Raw genomic sequence first — 18,404 nt, 5'->3', positions numbered from 1 at the left:
AGCTGCAAAAAACTTTGTTTTTTGCATAGCTCAGTTACTTTTTTGAAGAAGTAACTATATAATTAATTGCCCAACATTGGTCATTATATCCTGTATTTTGCAGACAGAGTTACAGGACTCTCTCCCAGACCACAGACTCAGAATACAAGTCAGAGCTTTATACAAATAGAAAAAAGAAAGTTGTGTTTTCAAAATTGGAGTTCAAGTTATTTTTACTTCCAATAGTGTTAACATGCTACACAGGTCATGAACAAGATTATTTGTAAGTTGGCTAAAGCAGTTAATTAAAAGTAGTCTAACATAAATGTAAATGCTGTAATTTGATTATTTTTAATAAACCGTGTAACTTCAATGCTGGCGTGACCACAGTGCACACGTCTGATGTCGCTCACAGTGGTCCAAGGGACCGCTCAGGGAGTTTGTGTGTTCGCTCAGAAACATGAAAAATTAGAGGGAACATTGGTGAAGAGACTCATAACAACAAATCATATCTAAGTGCATAAATGTCGTGGAAGCGTGTTGAACAAGCTCCTGTAAAATATTTGTAGATGCCATTTTATCAGACACCATGCACATGCCTGTTTGTACTATTAAGAAAGCAATGTTGCAGGTGAGGTGTGCGCACAACCGTGCCCAAAGTAATGAAAACAAGATGGCTGAAAGCGATAAAAAAAAAAAGCTAACCTTGATCCCTCTGGCTCTCGGAGAAAGAACGTCTTTTAAATCAGTAAACACTTACAGACTAAGGAATCATAATTGCTGCCAATAGAATAAAAGTGTGGCTATATTTAGCAAACAAAGAAAAAATGCCCTTGGAAAAAGCCGCATTTAACTGCCCCCTTCTCTGTAAGCTGAAACAGTAAATGCAGATAAATTTTATGTGGAAAACAAAACAAACTCCACCAAATAGTTTACCATCTGTTTTAAGGCTAAGAGCATATAAACATCCTCTTGGTGTTAAAACATTTAAGATAGAGAAAAAGAGCAAAATGAAACCCTTTTGTGAGAAGACAAGATAAATTGGGGAGCCTGCTTCTCTTGCTTCCTCTGATAATAAAGTATGATGCTCTTTCCTAACGCAGACACAGGAGTCGATCTGGGCCAGTTGGGCCTCCTGGTGTCTTGGAATGAGCCTCGGCCATCATTAGGTCTGCAGAGGGGTCTTGGGTTAAGCAATGCAGACGCATTGCTCAGTATGGTTAAAGTCCTGGCTCCAGGTCTGATTTATACCAGCTGTGGTGAAGGCTGGGGGTCTCAGTCATTCTTCAGAGCCACTGGTTGCACTCCTTGGCTGAATTTAAATTGATTTGAAGACGGAACTTGCCCTGTTTTCCTGCCCTTGTGACAGGCTCCCTGAGGGGTAATTTATTTCTTTTATACCCCATTGCAGCCACACGGCTGGAAGGAAGTGCTGCCCTAACTGTAATGAAGAAGTGACCTTGAGTTTAGCCGTCACCCATGCTTCTGCATGGAAACCGTGAGCATTAGGGCATTCAGCATAAATATACACACACACACACTGCAAGATTATAAAAACAGCAGTGACCTACCAGTTAGACCATCTATCATATGCTCTGACAAGAGAGAGATGGTGGTGGCTGTTTCAGTGAAAAATAGGAAATGCCAAGTCTTTTATAGGACTACTCAGGAAACTAAACTGACTCTATAGGAAATTCTGTCTGATGATGGGTCTATTTTTAGGGGATATTTAAAGGTGTTCGTGCTATCTGCTTCTCAGTCAGTTGAAGTGCATTTATTATTTAGCCGTTTTAATGCTCACTAATGGCTGTACAGAAAGCACAATGCACAGCTGAGGAGTGTTCGGCCTCTCCCATCAATCTGAAAGGCTGGATGAAACTGAGGTTTGGTTCTTTGCGTGGAAGAATCATCCTCTGACCTCTCAACTTCCTGCTTGGGAGAGAGAAAAATACATGAACACCCTGAAGGTTTGGGAGAAGTTCATCTATTTCCTGATATAACAAAGTGAGACACGGGACATTGTTGCTGCAGAGTTTCATTTGGCTGATAATCAAAGCAGAGGCCTGTGTCTGGGGAACAAGTTTGCAGTGGCGTGCTGTAAACCCAAACACCACGGCCACGCAGAGGAAAAGGTGAGGCTTCTCCTTCGACCCAGACAAGTACTCTTGAGATACCTTGAAAGCATGCCGGTATTGTCCTGCAGACTCGAACAACACTGTTCTCTCACGAAAAAGAAAGATGCACCAAAGTGTCTCACTGTGAGTGCACATCATTAAAAAAAAAGATTATTTTCAACAGCATCTAATGGATAGACTGATCAAATACACACAATGTTATCACATTTCCTGTATGTACAGTAGCTTATATAATTATGCTATTGTAAAAACATACCATTAGAATATTTAAGTGTGTCATGCAGCTGAGGGCCATAATACTTTACTCTGTGCACAGAATAAAATGCAATATTATAAAAACTGTACCTGGAAGGCAGAAACAGGGAATAATATACCTATATACTATCTAAGTATACATTAAATATATATATATTTGTGTGTACATTTTCATTTACACAACAATAAATAAATAAAGAGATTAAAGAACACATGGCTCATGGTGTGATATAACATATCCTATGATCCCTGCTCTGGAGGTATGCTCTGTCTAAAAATAACTTGGCTGACATCATTTACAGATTAATCCAGTGAGGGAGGCCCCCTCTAAAAATGTCTACTGACATTACAGGCACTTGGTTTGGACTTGGAGTATTTGCAATATTCATGTGAAGTGTTTTCTTAAATAGTAATTGTTTCTAGATGTACGCTAACATGTAGGTTGGAATATGTCTACTGATAAGACTTTAAAGTCGAGCTTTTAAAAAGCAATCTTTGGTTTGACACCGCTTGTTTTCTTTCTTCCTTCTTTTTTAACTACACTGTACCTCAGACCATTGCAACATTCAGCTTTTATCTAGCACAAAATGTAACATTCTCTTCAATAAATATACTTTACAACGTTGATCACGATACACGGAATGCTGATAAATACTTCTCATGAGTTTCTTCTGTGCTGTGTTCTCGTTTCATACTTTCCGAAAAGCATGACGGGAAGGTTCTTTTATGTGCCTCATATGTATAAAATACAGTCACATAATTGTGTCCCAGTTGAGCAAGGAAAACCAGGTTTATTTTGTTGTGCGGTGCTTTCCTTCTGCTGCACCGTCCTCAGGAGTGAATCTTAAGCCCATCTTGCTAACAAATCACTATTGTTGGATCCTGGACGTGAATTCCGTCTTTGCCTCAAGCATCCGTCTCTAATCCTTTCTTTCTTTCTGTGGAATAACAAAGTTTGATCACGTTATTAGATTTCAACTACAGTCCTCCTGGGACCACTGCTGTAACATCCATGACATCCCCTGTCTGTTCTCCTGCAGTCTTATTCTCGTGTACTGTCTGCATGTGCTTCTTTTCTCTTCCCTCCAGCTTGGTTTTCTCTGCACCCATAGTTTTGTCTGCTGCTTTATACATTAGGCGTGCCATTAATGTAGCAATCCACCCCTTGCATTCCTGCTGCTCTACTGTATCCGAGCAGAGTAAGAGACTGTCCACAGTTCTGTTCAACAGCTACTGAGGTGAAAATGTTTTCACCTTCCAGTCCATTTCACCCCACAGATCCACCGAAACACTGTGTTATGAATGGTGCTGACATCTTCAGTGACAGCCGTCCTTACTGCTGGGGCGAGTAACACAGGTGATTACAAATAGAAGTCCTGGTGAGAAGACAGCTGTCCTTTGATGCTGAAAACATCTGGTGGAGGTCGTCACAGTGCGTTCTCAGGCTGCGGCGCTGGAGGCGGTGACATCAGCAGAGTTGTGTGCAAAAGTACGTCCTTGCAGTGGGCGCGTGTGCACGCATGCATGCCTTTCGAGCATGTCTCTGTGTGTCTCGCTCTCCAGCTCATCAGTCTTTGTCAGTACAGGCTGTCCTTGGTGGTGGAGGTGTGTGTGGTGGTAGAGTCGTCAGGCAGGGAGCCCCGTCGTCCAGATCTTGACCCACAGTGGAGCAGATTTTGCAGCTCTCTTGACACGCTGCTGGAGAAAGCCGTGTAGATCCATGGGTTGGTGCACGAGTTCAGACTGGCCAGCAGCATCAGGATAGTGAAGGCCACTCCTGCAGAGGACACACACCGCCAAAAAGACAAGTCCAAAAATACATTTTCAAATGTACAACCTTTACGTTGGAAGGAAACATTCCTCTTAAAATGAGGACAAACTAAGGACAAATCACAGTGCAAGTCACATTAGTCTCTCACCCCTTAGGAAACAAACATAAAAATGTGCAAATATTTAGCAGCAGAGCACTGTGCATTATTTTGTTTTTATTCTACTTCAAGAATTTGATTATAAATATCCCAGGGGAACAACTCCACACATACTTCCTCCTTCATATTTTTCATTTCTAATAACAAGTCTATTGTGCATTAGGCAAAACACACTGAGAGCAGCTGAGAACAATGAATGAGACCGTTCTGATTTTAGAATAAAGCTGACAATAATCAGCTGAGTGTGGGGCTGTCTGCCAATCGGGGCTTTTATTTCATGAGAGTATGCTAATCATGCTTGTAGCTGCATGTGAGTACACTTTGTGTATGCATCTGTGCTCGTGTGTGTGCGTTTGTATTTGCGCTTGTTCCATGTGTTGCTTATGATTTTAACTATGCATGCCAGCTGCTGGCACCGATCATTGTTGATGAAATGTCAGCATCTGGCTCTGTTTCAGACTCTACGGGGGACATAAACAGGTTATTTACTGGCCTCTGGTGTTTGTCTTTAGTTTCAGCTCAGGAAAAAACAAACTTGTTTGTGACCTTGTATTATATTCTCTGTTGAGAGCTGGAGCTTGTACTTAGAATAATGAGTTAGATAGCCTAATATTTGGACCCACCAAGATGCTCAAAAGCATTTATTGGAGTTTTCTGTTAAAAATAGGAGCTTTTCAATTAGCTTTATGCTCTCTAAAGTGCAAAACAGGTAAATTAGCTCCATTAGGGCGATTAAATAGATTACATGAGCTAAGGAGAATCAATCCATCTGGGGTAAACAACATAAATGATTCACCTGACCGCACAGATGTTGCTTTCATTTCTTTTATGGGGTAGATTGGAAACATAAGTGGACGTTGCATCCATTAAGATGTTTATGACTAACCTTGGTCTGGAGGGTCTGGATCCCAGGCTGCCCACAGCTGGACAATGAAGAAAGGTGACCAGCAGATAGTATACACCAGCACAATGACCAGGGTCATCCTCACCGTCTTTGACATGGCTTTAGTGATACTTGGAGGTGGGGTGGCGGGGCGGTGAGGGGGAGCATAATCAAGGGAGCAGCGGGGAGAGTTGGTGTAGGGCTCCTGGCAATCTGAGCCGTTCACTGTTTGCTGATGCGCTGTTGTTCTTGTTGTTGTCACATGTTCCCCGTGGCAACTGTTACACTGAATATCAGGTGGTACATAGTCATAACATTCTCCCACTTGGCTGTTGGGTGTGTTATTGTGGGGGTTGTTATTTGCAACCTTTAAGAGTTGTCCTCCTCTTCCGTCCCAGCCTCCTCCTCCAGACGCCCGTCTCCCCCTCTCTCTGGATCGCTCGTCCTCCTTCCTAAAGCTGTGAAAGCGGAAGAGGATTTCGTTTTTCTTCATCTCAGCCATCACCATCCTCTCTGACTTCAGGTAGATGTTGTTGTGAATCTCGCGGAAGATTCTTATCTGAAATATAAGAACATTTTGAGAAATTACAACAGCTCAGTGAGAGGGAAAACTAGACATGCCATCATTCACGACCTAAAAGGCCCGGGGATTACGTTTTATCATGGGAACGTGGCAAATTCAGATGCTTGTGTTTGCTGCAGACTGTCCTGTTTGCAGTTTAGGTCAACACTGAACGGAAATTTGAAATGTAAAAAAAAGAGAGTATGTGTTGGCCTTAACCATCGGCCATAAACCAGTGTCAGACATTTTTATGTAACATTATTTAACGCCACGATTCCTTCGCTCTGTTACATAGCTACCATAAAACTTTATTGCACCAAAATGATTTGTGGTATTCTCCGGAGAAACCAAAACAACGACATGAAATCCATTACTAATAGGCGATTCATCCTTCCAACTATTTTTACTTTGATTCTGAAGGTTTGTTACAACTGAAGCTACACATTAATCCATCTTTCCATTCAGTTTATGGGATTTAATCGGGCGAGACACTTGAAACTTTCCAAATTACCTCCTTCAGCAGAAATAACATCATTCTCTCTTCCAGAAACGTTCTAAATATCCCTCTGGATTTGAAATCTGATATTCAAAATAGTGGGAAAAAGGTCCAGAATTCTATGTTTGGCACAGATCTGGTACATTCCTCTCCCTGGCAGGACGTTTTCAGACTGGGCAGGCATCTCGGCAGTAGACCTCCAAGTGCTGTGTTAATTAGGGGAAAAAGCTGGAACCTAGAAATATCTTTCCCTAAATAGATCAGGACTGATGGGAGGCACCCCAGAATGTCATATCTGCCTGGGCATGCGACATAACACCAACCACAGTCTCCACAGGTTATTTAACAATGCATGCCAAATACACTCTTGAAACCAAAACAGCATTTCATTCATGCCACAAGCCTCATTACTGGATAATGTTGCTCTGAGCATGTAATCCTATAGTCAACACCCTTTGTGGACAGTGCAGAGTTCAGCCAGTACAACTAGAATTACCTGACAGATGGTGATGATGAGGGCGGGCAGGAGGAAGACAGTTACCGTCATCCAGGTGACGTAGGCTTTCAGCCCCCACAGCTCAGCAAAGTGACCCCAGCACTCGAACTCACCGGGAGCCACTTCTGAGCGAGAGAAGATGAACACCTGACAGAAACAACAAGGGAAAAGTGGTCAGCACACCCACAGACACTGATAATCTGCAGTGATCTCTTGAAGCTAAAAATAGACAAACATCTTGAGTTCTCCTGTGGAAATCAAGCTGCCTGTGTGTTCACCCCTTCCTACCTGCGGTATGCTGAGGATCAGTGCCAGGCCCCAGGCCACCATGACAGGAGTGTTCCAGCGGGACACTGTGCCCCCTCGGTAGGCCTGCAACGGGCAGCAGATGGCATGGTGCCGGTCTACTGTCATGGCAACTATCATATAGGAGGAAGCAAACATGCCAACAATCTGCAAGTACTTGATGGACCGGCATAGCAAATCCGGCCCTTGAAACCTCTCTGTAATGTCCCATATTAGCTGAGGAAGAACCTGAACACACAGATAAAAAGTAGTTATTTTTAAAATAAGTGTTTTTAATATATTCAGCGTATCAACAAGAAGTGCCTGTGCAGCCCAAACCCAATTTAGCACTTTGTCCGAGACTGTTATCTGAAAACTGCTTGAGCACATCGGTAAGCCACACCATGGCACTTAATGACATGTTCTTTACTATCCATGACAAGGGCACTGGGCAAGCCTGTTTTTTCATTTGTTTGTTTTTACCTCAAAAAACACCAAAGATATGGTCATCTACATACGAAAGTAGTTCTAAAACAAAAAAATCATTTATCCTGTTTGAATGATGTTTATAATTGCATTGCACAGCTGGACTGGGAAAAGCTGATCTTTTATATACATATATATATTTGACTGCCATTTTAAGAAATTTGTGCAGCTGAGTCACCGAGAAGCCAACTGGGTAGGAAAGCAGCAGAGACTTCAGAAAGAAATACAGATGCATTTCATTACTGTGAAAAGCCCTGACAGAGCCCTCACTCACTGCAGTGGGTTTTTTAAAGCATCTGAAAACAGACATTAAAGTACACTATAAGGCAGACAGTTTGTACAGTTATTACAAGTTTGAAAGTCAATATTTGGTATGACCAACTTTATTCTTCAACACAGACTGAGGTCTCTTAGTGAAACTTTCTTGTAAATTCTTTAAGTAGTCTACAGGAAGTTCTCCAGGCTCCAGGATAGTTTCTCATTGAGTGTTTTTCTACCTACATATGCACTGACAGTGTGCTTCCATGACGGTATTGAAAAAAATCTGATGGTACTTTTCTGTGTTCATAATTCCATCAATTATGACAAGAAAAGCTCCGACATGTTGTTCAGATGGCTGCAGACACTCGCTGTTGTGCTTCTCTCCTGACCTCCTCCTACAGTACATATTGACATTTTGAAGTAAAAATTTAAAATATGGATTTGTCCTTCATTCGTCCTGTTGCCACTGATTTTCGGTTCAGTTCTTGTGTAGTTTGGCACACACCAGCCTTTTCTTTCTGTTTCTCTTCCTTAAGAATAACTTCCACTGAGACCATCTCTGATTAGGCTTTGGCAGTATAGTATATGAATCAACTGAAGGGCCAGATGCCTTTATCGTTGTGGGGGTATAGCTTAGTGGTAGAGCATTTGATTGCAGCTCAAGAGGTCTCTGGTTCAATTCCAGATACTCCCTGTGGAAGCTTAAAAAGCCTTTCTTAAAATTGGCTTCTTCACAGCCAGCTTTCCACCGAGATCTTTTTAACAAACAGTAAAAGGCTCATTTGAAGGCTCAGATGCACGTGTCGTCTTTGCTGTTTTGTTTTTTCTTATTTCTTAAGGACACAACTTTGAGATGTTGTTCATCTGCTATTGACTGTTTTTATTTTTTTAGGCCTACCGTTTCATCTGTATCTTCCAGACCTTAATTTTTTTTTACGTTTTATTTTAAGTTCATTTATTAAACACTTTTCACGGACAAGCAGCCTGTGAAATGGAGCGAGACAAAGATTTCACATGCGAGAGCAGTTGGGCAGAAGGAGGCAAGAACCTGACTGATTTTAAAATGTAATTCAGCAGGAGCTATAATTATGGTCTCAGTCTTGTTAGCATTTAAAACAAGGTAATTACTAGAGAGCCAGTCAGTATTCTTTCTGAGTTAAGCTGTGGACTAGGGTGGACAACCTATCAAGCTGAATGTCATCAGCATAGGAATGATAAAAAAAAATTTTTTATTAAAAAATTGAATAATGGCAGCTAGAGGAAGCATGCAGAAAAAAAAAATGGACCCAAAATCCCTTTTTAACCCCACAGGTTAGGGAGGAAATGTTAGAGGTGAACTTGTTTGTTCTAACAGAGAGGGTCCTATCAGAAAAGTAAGAAGTAAATAAGTCTAAAGCACAGCCAAATTCACCAGCCAAAACATGAAGCCTATAAAGCAGGATTTTTATGGTCAATGGTATCAAAGGCTTCACTGAAATCAGGCAAAAATGATTACAGAACAATTCCTCCATCAGAGGCCTTCAACAGCATGGTCTCAGTGGAACGCTACTTTTGAGAGCAAGACTGTAAAGGGTTAAAAATCTAAAATTTGCATAGTAAAGATCTGAACTTATTTTCTGCTGTTTTTTCTAATATTTGCTTATAAATAGTCTTTTTTTTAAAAAAAATTTTAATTACCACATTCCTTTGAAAAAGGTCAGGTACAAGGACTGGACTGAAATAACTGAAAAAGCCTCCAACGGCCAAAGAAATGCTGGATAACTATTGCTCATGGCCACTTTAAAAATTACAGGAAAGTTTGAAGGTCTGGAGGCAAAGTAAAAAAGAAATGCACAGTATTTATATTATAGGTATTTTTGTGGAACAGTGTATACAGCTGTAACAGATCCAGACAGTATATAACTCACAATTACATAGTTTAACACAGTTAAGTGAAAAAGAAATTCCCATGGAAGATAAAAATCAATATTAGGATGAGCAAGTTTTCAGTGTGACAAAAATTGTTAGTAAAGATGAAATATTTAGACTTGAATAAAGACTCAAAAAGAAATAAACATGTTTTACTTATGGCAAAAACAAAACAAAACAGGCCTTTAACAAACTGAGACCATTTTTTAAATGTTTGTTTCATCCACTGCTGTGATCTATGTATATTCATGTTGCTATAATGCCTCAAAGAAACCCCTGTACTGACCTGAAAGAAAGCCACCACCAGGTCAGCCACACACAGGTTGACCATGAATATGTGCATCGGTGCGTTGTGCTTCCTCCGCCTCAGAAGCACCCACAACACAAAGCTGTTCCCCAAGGTGGTAAGAGCCAGCACCACGGCAAGCACTGCAATCTCAGCCCGGGCCAAGCCGATATCCCTCACCCTGGGCTGGGGAAGGGTGCGAGGTGTGCTATTGGAGCCATTCTCGGGAAAGATGCCAAAGAAGGATCCCCCACTGTGAGACGTGTTGAATGAGTTCAGTTCAGAAATAAACGAGGAAGAGAAGTTGTTTCTTCCTGTGGGGCCCAGAGCGGAGAGGCCTAACCTATCCCAGTCCGTTTCCAAACTGATGCTTTCCATTCCTGGAAGACAAACAAAGTGTTAATTTGGGAAAGCCAATAAAATCTATTGTTTATAGTTTGTATAAATGATGCTCTGCACAAACACAGTCTGCAGGAGTCAATCTGCTGCAGGGCTGTATGACTGTCCACTAGTGGATTTTGGCCAAGTCCAGATTATTATCAACAGACAATGAAATTGCACTGAATTATTACATCTGTGCATCTTATTGCATTTCCTGCAGTTGCCTAAAAATGCACTGTTCCTTACAGTACTGCTGAGAATCCAAAGCAAAGCACACACAGACTTCTCACATAAGCTGATGCAGATATAAATCACAGGAACTCTTTGTTGTTGGATCATCAGTAACAGTTTCACATCATGTACCACAAATAGCTCCTGTTGGGTAACCTCATCACATTCAACTCAAAGTAATGAGAGCCAGACACTCTGCCAATCATGCAAGTGTAATTATGTCTCAGATTTTAATAATTCTCCTGTCTGTTTGTCCCTCTCCCAAAGCTTCCCATTCGATCTGACGCAAGTCCAGTTTGGCTTATTTTCTTTCTAATTCTTTCTCAAGGTTGATTTGACAGCTTTGCCTCCTATCCCACCACCCTTATTCCTTCACGTCCCCTCTCATAATCATTCTCATCCCATGCTTACCCTTGTACATTCCTGTTTCCCCCTGTTTTTGTTCCCCTCTCTCCAGATTTTCTCTCATGCATCCAGGCGTTCTTTTCTCTTCTCTCCCAATCTAAATTAATTTTACGTTTATTTTTCTTTGCTTATAAATAAATGGTTGAAAAGAACAGAAAGTTGATAGGAATTAGATGACAATTTAAGAAACAGAGTCATGGGATGTAGAGGGCAGCTTTGGTCAAATAAACTGCATGTAGAGTAGCGTCTGAGAAGGGGGGGTGGGCGGGGGTGGAGAGTAACGCTACAGGCGGTGAGGAGAAAGGAGAAAAAACTGCCCAGAAAAGGTTAAAAGAATTGATTTTTGAGGGAGGGTGATTGGATGAGACTAGAGGAGTGGCAAAACATAGCTCCAAGGAGAGATGTGCACTTTTAGTTATTTCGCTGTGAGTGATGATTGACACCGTGTTGATGTAATATTTTGACTAATATGCTGTGGAGTGGTCGTCTAAATGTGCCACTGAATGGGTGATAAGAGAGCTTCCATTTCTGCCTGATCAGAAGGAAAACGTGAGAATATTGAGCAATTGAATGTGACTATACATAACAAGGTTGTTCTCACTATTACGCTACCACCTAATGACCACTTAGTAACAGTGGACGCACTCCTGGGTGTGTAAGGACGGCTGAACATACTGTCAAGCTTTACATGCTGGCTTTGCCAGAGGAATGTAATCAGATGAATGCATGACAGGCCTGGCCTGGTTGACTTCTCTTCCCTGCACAAATGTACAGCTGTGGGTGAAAAGAAGAGTATCTCAGTGGGATCATTCCTCAGAAAACAGAAAACTGCTCTCATGATTTGAGTGAATCCCTGCCGCCACACGAGGCAAACACAAGACTGCCATAAATGTCCAAACTAAATCAATCATTTTCTTTTTTTTTATTAACATTTCTCTATATTTAAAGGGTTGTATTAGTGGGAAGGTCGATAGAGGAGAGGATCAGACGTAGCAATAACAGTTGTTTTTTTCATCTTTGTTAATTAAGGGTGTAGACAACAGGGCCCTTTTTCAGTGAGGAATCTCTGGGCTTCTTTTTGTTGGTTCCGAGGAGCCTTGTGCCCCTCTCTGTAATTACAGTATAATTCATGAGAAGGTTCTTTGTGCGGCTGCACCCCCAACCTAATTTCATTATATATATATTTCCATGTGATTCGTTTTTGATGTTGAGTCTGTTTTCAAGTATGCCTCGGTGCAGATAAGGTGCAATGGAGTTGTTACAATACCTGGAGTAAAGCTTAATTAAAGCTTTACTCCAGGTATTCAAGAAAGTCAAATAAAAGCATTGAAAACTGCTAAGCAGGAGCAGCTGTTAAGGTCCATCTGTCTGTAGATGACCACTGATGAGTACGTGCTGCATTTCTTTCTTCATAGCAGATTTTTATCTTCAAATTTATGACATTGTTCTGAGAAAATCTGAATCCCTTGTTTACCTAAACTCCCGGATAAGAAAATATGCTGAATGCTCATTTGCATTGCATGTGTATCCAAGAAATCTCAGTGAACTGTCTTCCGATTGCTCAAGCTCATCTACAGGAGACCCATGCATAGCCTGAAACCTGTGCCAGGAGTGCTCTGTCATATCATGAAATTTCTTAAACTGAAGCTGCACGATGAAGGTAAATAATGTCTGCAGAACATTGCTGGGTGCAGTTTAATATATTCCAAGCAGACCCCATTATTTCCATCTGTCTGACTGACTTAACACAAGTACAAATTATTCTTTGTGTGCTTGATAGACTGTAGACAGTACTTCTAGTAAAGTACGCTTTCTCTCTGATTGATGATGGAGTCTATCCCTCCCTTGCTTTGCTCTCCAGAGGCAAAGCAGAATGCAACCATCCATTTTCATAACCTCTCCGTGCTGTACTGCTGTCATAGGCACGGGGTTCATGCTCACAGAGCCTCAGGGAAGAAAGGAACATGTAGTTAAAGTGCACAAAAACCATTATAGATAGCATCCACTCACATCTTTCAACATCCGTGTCATCATTTCCAATTGTTCACACGTGTTTTGGTCATTCCCTTTCACAAACTACGATATGTTCAACATATGCCAAGATCCAAATACCAGATGTTTGAGACAAAGTATTTTTAAACCATTCTGAGGTGTGTTAAGGAACGAATGTCGTATAAAACCATGTTTTGATGTCAGTATTACAGTGTGTGACAAAATGCTTTTAAAGGAAGTTGAAAAAAAGGGTGCTATTATCCTTTAAGGCAAGACTTCACCCATTAGACACTCTGAAGGAGGTGCTTGTGCACTTGGTGGTTTAATCCAAACATAATGAAAAAGCCATCACCTCTCTGCCTGTCTTGTCAGCCCCTGGATTAGTTTCCTTTGACCAAGTTGACCGAGTCTGATTAATGAGGACCTCTTTGTTCTCATTACCAGCCGCCCAGACGATCTGTGGCTAATTTCTCCTTCTACTCGGTCTTCCTTCTCTTCTACTTTTTCCATCCGTTACCTGTTATTTTCGCTACACTTTCATCCACCCACTCCATTTCTCTGATTCTGATTCCCTCCTAACCATTCCACCACCTGTGATCACAGACAAAAGAGGAAGCCGCTTCTCCTGCAGAGGAAACTGGCTCTGACATGTTTTTTTGTTTTTGCTTCATTTTAATCACCGTCCCCATTAATTGACTTTGGCAGCAGGAAACAGGATTAAAAAGGTCTGGCCCAATCTGAATTCAAGTCAACTGAAACTAATAAAGCAAGCATTAGATGACAGCGTGTTATATATTTACCTTTGGTTTTCCGCTGTTTTTCCTCAATGTGATTCATGCACGACACAAATGAATCATGTGGGGTCACAGACCGGGCTGCGTGGCATTTCATCCGCATGATAAGGTTGCCACGGCCACGTTTTTCTCTTTAAGCCCCACAAATCTGTAAATTAGATCCCCGCTTGCACCCTCGCTGCGGCATTGATTCACCTCCTGAATGAGTCGGGTCAATGACAGCTAGATAGTTTGTGTTTATGCATTTCAGTTTGTGGAGGAACCTGCTGTACTCATTAAAAATCACATTCACGGTTCTCTATTTGAGTACATGTCACTCAGGTTCGCTCTCCAGCTGCAGCTCATATGAGCAATAATACAAATTATTCTTTTACTGTCTTCAACCCCAAACAGCCAAATAAATGATAATTATGCAGGGCCACACCTCATTATACACAGCGATTCAGTCATTGCTTAGATTACAGTCATATTGTATCAGATCAGATCAGGTCAGTAGACAGAACTCATGCAGAAGGTCCAAGTCCTCTTATCGTTACTGATAAACCCCGTTCATTAGACCACTGGCTGTTTTTCTTGTTATGTATCATTAACTAGCACACCACCAACAAGTGAACCATTCAAAATGGGACCTTTTTACACATCACATATAGCTAATAAAATATTCAGAGTATTCCCCCTGAAGATTGGAAAGTGGGCTGCAGTGTTACCACATCAGCTAAAACAGGCCTGGAGTTGATTTGGTCAGAGCTGCAGCACATGATGAAATGAACGCAAGTAAATGATTCCCTGTTAGAGACCAAAGTAAATCGACTGTTAAAATAACCGTGATGATGATTTTTTCCTGATGGAGGCTGCAATCAAGGAAGTTATTATTCCTCCATAATAGTTTGTGTGAGGGAGAAAAAAGAAGAAAACTTTGCGTTTTATGGTGGAAAAAACCTTTTTCAATGACTTTGGTTGAGACAAAGAGCTTCCACAAAAAACACGTCTGCCAAAAAGCATTATTTGATTTAACTGACAGACAAGAAAGTTTGGCTTTTGTTGTTGTTGTTCATTTTTAAGTATGGGATCTGTTTTTGATTGAACTTAAACACAATTTTTGATTATTTCTTCACTGTTAGGAGGAAATTTACCATTGTGATAATAAGTTGTGTCAGACAATAAATCAATGACACTTGAATATACAGACGCATGCATGCCGTCCACTCACAGCCTGGGAAAACAAATCTTTTGTTTGTCTAAAGCCCTTTGAGTTTCCTTTAAAAAAAAACATGCGCAGGGCACGCACGTGTGCAAAAAAACACTCACACAAAGAAGAGCAACCCAGTGTGAGAAGTCGTCTCTTACCTTGTTGTCAGTGCATGGTAAGCATTCTCACGCGTGTCCTTTTCTGTTGGCTTTGCTCTTGTCTTTGCGACTGTGGGACAGAGCATTAAAAGCCATCACTGTTACAGCTCATTTAGGTTACAGGCAACAACAGATAACATTAACATCGTGACAGTTCCCCCGAGCTTCTGTAATCTGTGGAAAAACAGGACCACATCCATTTTCAATTAAGCTCTGCAATGACTTACATCTAATCAAGCACAATAACATACATGCTTTATGTTAAGAGAAATGACATCCTGAAAGTAGCTCTGGGAAACAATTAGGTTAGAATGATTTATTCACATTTTTTATTTCTGTTATTTAGAAAATTAGCCTAATTTAATTGCGGCGTTCCATCATTTGGAACAATTTTGTTTAATCAACCCAATAATTTACTACTTTGATTTACAGTCACCAGAGCACTTTTTTAAACAGTTGTACTGTTTCCAAAATATAAGATGTGTGTTTTGTTCCTTTTCTTGTTAAATAAAATATGTAAAATAAATATAATAAAATATATTTTCACTGTCTACAAACATGAAAGTAATATTATTAGATTATTGTATTATTATTATTATTATTAATGAGGAAACATGATTCTAAATACAAATATAAAAGAAACTGATAAAGCTCAGCCTGTTTATTAAAATTCTGCACACTGGGCTTTGATGGCATACTTGAGTTTTGAGCATAAATGAGATACTGTAGCCACACAAAGGCATGACCTCGATTGGGTTGTAAACAAATTGGAGGAATACAATGAGATTAAATTTAAGGCCCTGCTGGAAAGTTTTTCAGACAATGTTGATTAATGATTTAAATAATTAAAATAATTGTACATAATAAGTATATGTTTAGCCATCATATCCAGCAGTCATTATGGACTCAATAAGGTACTTACTTGTTCTACTTCAGTGGTGCATTTCTGTTATATGTCGCTTAATTTTACCCAAATTAATTCTTCTCAATCCATGTCTCTCCTTTTAGCCTCAGCTGAATCCTGAATGAATTAGGCAGCACAGGAATAAAAATCACTCTTCATCAGAGTCAGGTGTTGGTCAGTGTTAACAAAAAGTTCTTTAGGGAGCTCTTTGTTAGTCCTTTGCCTGCTGAGTGTACTCTCCTTGAGGTGTTGTAGTTCATTTGTAGTTCATTTTATTAAAGTAATCCATTTGATAGCCATGCGTGCCCTGGGTCCATTTGCGTCAGGTTATGCTTTTGCAATCTGCTGTGCCTTCACTAGCAGAAATGAATTTGATCTCCGTCCGTTCCTACCTCCCCCCTCTTCCCTCCACAGCTATCTCCTCCTCCTCCTAGGTCAACCAGCTTGTCCGCCAGGACTGAGGGTGGAGCCTGCAACCAGGAGTGGTGCAAGAGAGAGGGAGCGCGAGGGAGAGAGAGAGAGAGAGAGAGAGAGAGAGAGAGGGGAAGGGACCTGTTTTGTCATCCATAGCATTGCACTGAAGTATGGTGTCCACTCAATCACTGTGAGTCACTGGCAGACACAACCATCAGTCTTTACGTGCAGAATTCCTTTATATAATATTACAAGTAAGCAGTCCAGAACAGATACCTGCTGATATTATAAAAGAGAATATTCAGCTGTTAATTATAGCTGTAAATCCAGCTTCCCAGACACCCTCAGCTCCATTTCCTTCTCAACCCAACAGTTGAGCCATGTCAAGAGTCCCCGCATGTCAGCTGAGGCTCAGACGAACCGCCCACTCTCACATTTGCTCTGTCCGGTCTCACAACAATACTGCCGTCAAAACATAAATCATAGCAAACAACACAATGTGCTAGAGACATATTTGAATTCCCAAAGAGAAAAAACTAAGCGCTGAAATAGCCAAATGTTATAGTTTCCTAGAAAATGTTATTATGAATCGGCAGAACATCTGCCTGCAGAGATTGAGACGCACTTCCTTCGACAGTGTAGAAGAAATTGTGGAAATTCAAAGGAGCTTAATCACCTGAAGTCGCAAATGCTCTCAGGGCAGGGAGGCAAAACATATCGTGGGGCCCAAGATTTATATTAATATCCAACACTCTAAAAAACAGTCACTGACACAGAAACACACAAAATGCACAACCACATGCACACATTTGATATAATAACATGCATATGAGCATGAATGTAAGCATCACTGCATACCGTCCAGCTTTGTTATTAATATTGTTTCAAAACACAACCAGAGAAAGTGAGCGCTGGAGAAAGAGACACAAACACACACTCCTGTGTTCAGGCGTGTTTGTGATACAGAGAGAGAGATGGTTAAGATGGAGAGGTACCACCCCGCCCTGTAGTGATTTATTGCTTGTGTAGTCATTGATACATGCTGCTTGTGTTTTTATTCAAAGCTCTCTCCTGTCCTCTTCCCTTCAATCTGATTTGTTGCTCAAGGACAAGGGAAGCAGTTCCACCCAGCTAGGAATGCCGAATGGCTGACTCAGCTGAGCCAACCTCAGGTCCCACCTTTGGCACACAAACACAAGGCTGGAGCACAAAAACAAAACAAAGGTGCTTAAATGCCGTCTTTCAATTTGGATTTTAAGGCTCTCTCGCTCTCACACACTCTCACGCGTGTTGCTAAGAAAATTATGTTGGCCTGCACTCAAACACTCCAAGGTGTACACAATGAGCGAATTCACAAATTCATACTGGCAGCCACTTTAATGCGCAACTTTAAATGAAATAAATCGAGTCCAAAGTGGCAAAGTGATCTTCCCAAATTTATTTTGACACGTAAATTGCAGCTTCCCCTTACTTTCCCCCCAAAAGCTGAAGTTAACAAGACAAACTATAGTGATCCGACATTTTGCAAATATTATATCGTTCCAATTCTGTGGCCCTTATGCACACACACACACACACACACACAGATCTAGGCACAGATAGCATGGTGCACTAATGAGTGACTTTCAACCCCAAATCCACTGATTGCTGTCCAGCAGAGTCTAGATTGTCCCATGATGTCAGAAAACTTGGCCATTTCCCCCAGTGCTGCATCCAGGTTTACAAACGAACCATCCCTCAGCCAAACCATTTCATCCTGCTGCTGACAAGGTGGGACTTTAAGCTCCTTGGGAATGTCTCAAATCTGGTCTTAGAGGACATTTTGTCCCAAATGTAATCCACACTCCGCTTTATTTTTTTTAACAGCCATACATCACAACGGATGGCCACAGGAAAACTGAGGGAATTGTAAGGATGGACATTAGCCGTATAATTAAATTAGCTCGACTGGGAGTAAGTTTGCTCAGACTTTTGTT

General features: G+C 41.0%; 1 protein-coding gene across 1 annotated transcript; it reads right to left on the bottom strand.

Annotated features, from left to right (window-relative positions):
- Positions 1-426: 426 nt before the first annotated feature.
- Positions 427-16,414, bottom strand: avpr2aa (arginine vasopressin receptor 2a, duplicate a). The gene is made up of 7 exons (XM_005732622.1): positions 16,033-16,414; positions 15,111-15,180; positions 9,961-10,340; positions 7,023-7,268; positions 6,735-6,881; positions 5,184-5,739; positions 427-4,146 (listed from the first exon to the last, which is right to left on the bottom strand). The coding sequence occupies exons 3-7, from the start codon at positions 10,336-10,338 to the stop codon at positions 3,947-3,949; spliced, it is 1,527 nt and encodes a 508-aa protein (XP_005732679.1). The 5' UTR covers positions 10,339-10,340; positions 15,111-15,180; positions 16,033-16,414; the 3' UTR covers positions 427-3,946.
- Between the last annotated feature and the right edge of the window lie 1,990 nt (positions 16,415-18,404).

This window comes from Pundamilia nyererei, unplaced genomic scaffold (genome assembly GCF_000239375.1).
Source record: "Pundamilia nyererei isolate P.nyererei 1_Seehausen unplaced genomic scaffold, PunNye1.0 scaffold00047, whole genome shotgun sequence".
NCBI lineage: Eukaryota > Metazoa > Chordata > Actinopteri > Cichliformes > Cichlidae > Pundamilia > Pundamilia nyererei.
Note: the sequence above shows the minus strand (reverse complement) of the source record. Positions and strands in the feature narration are given on the sequence as shown.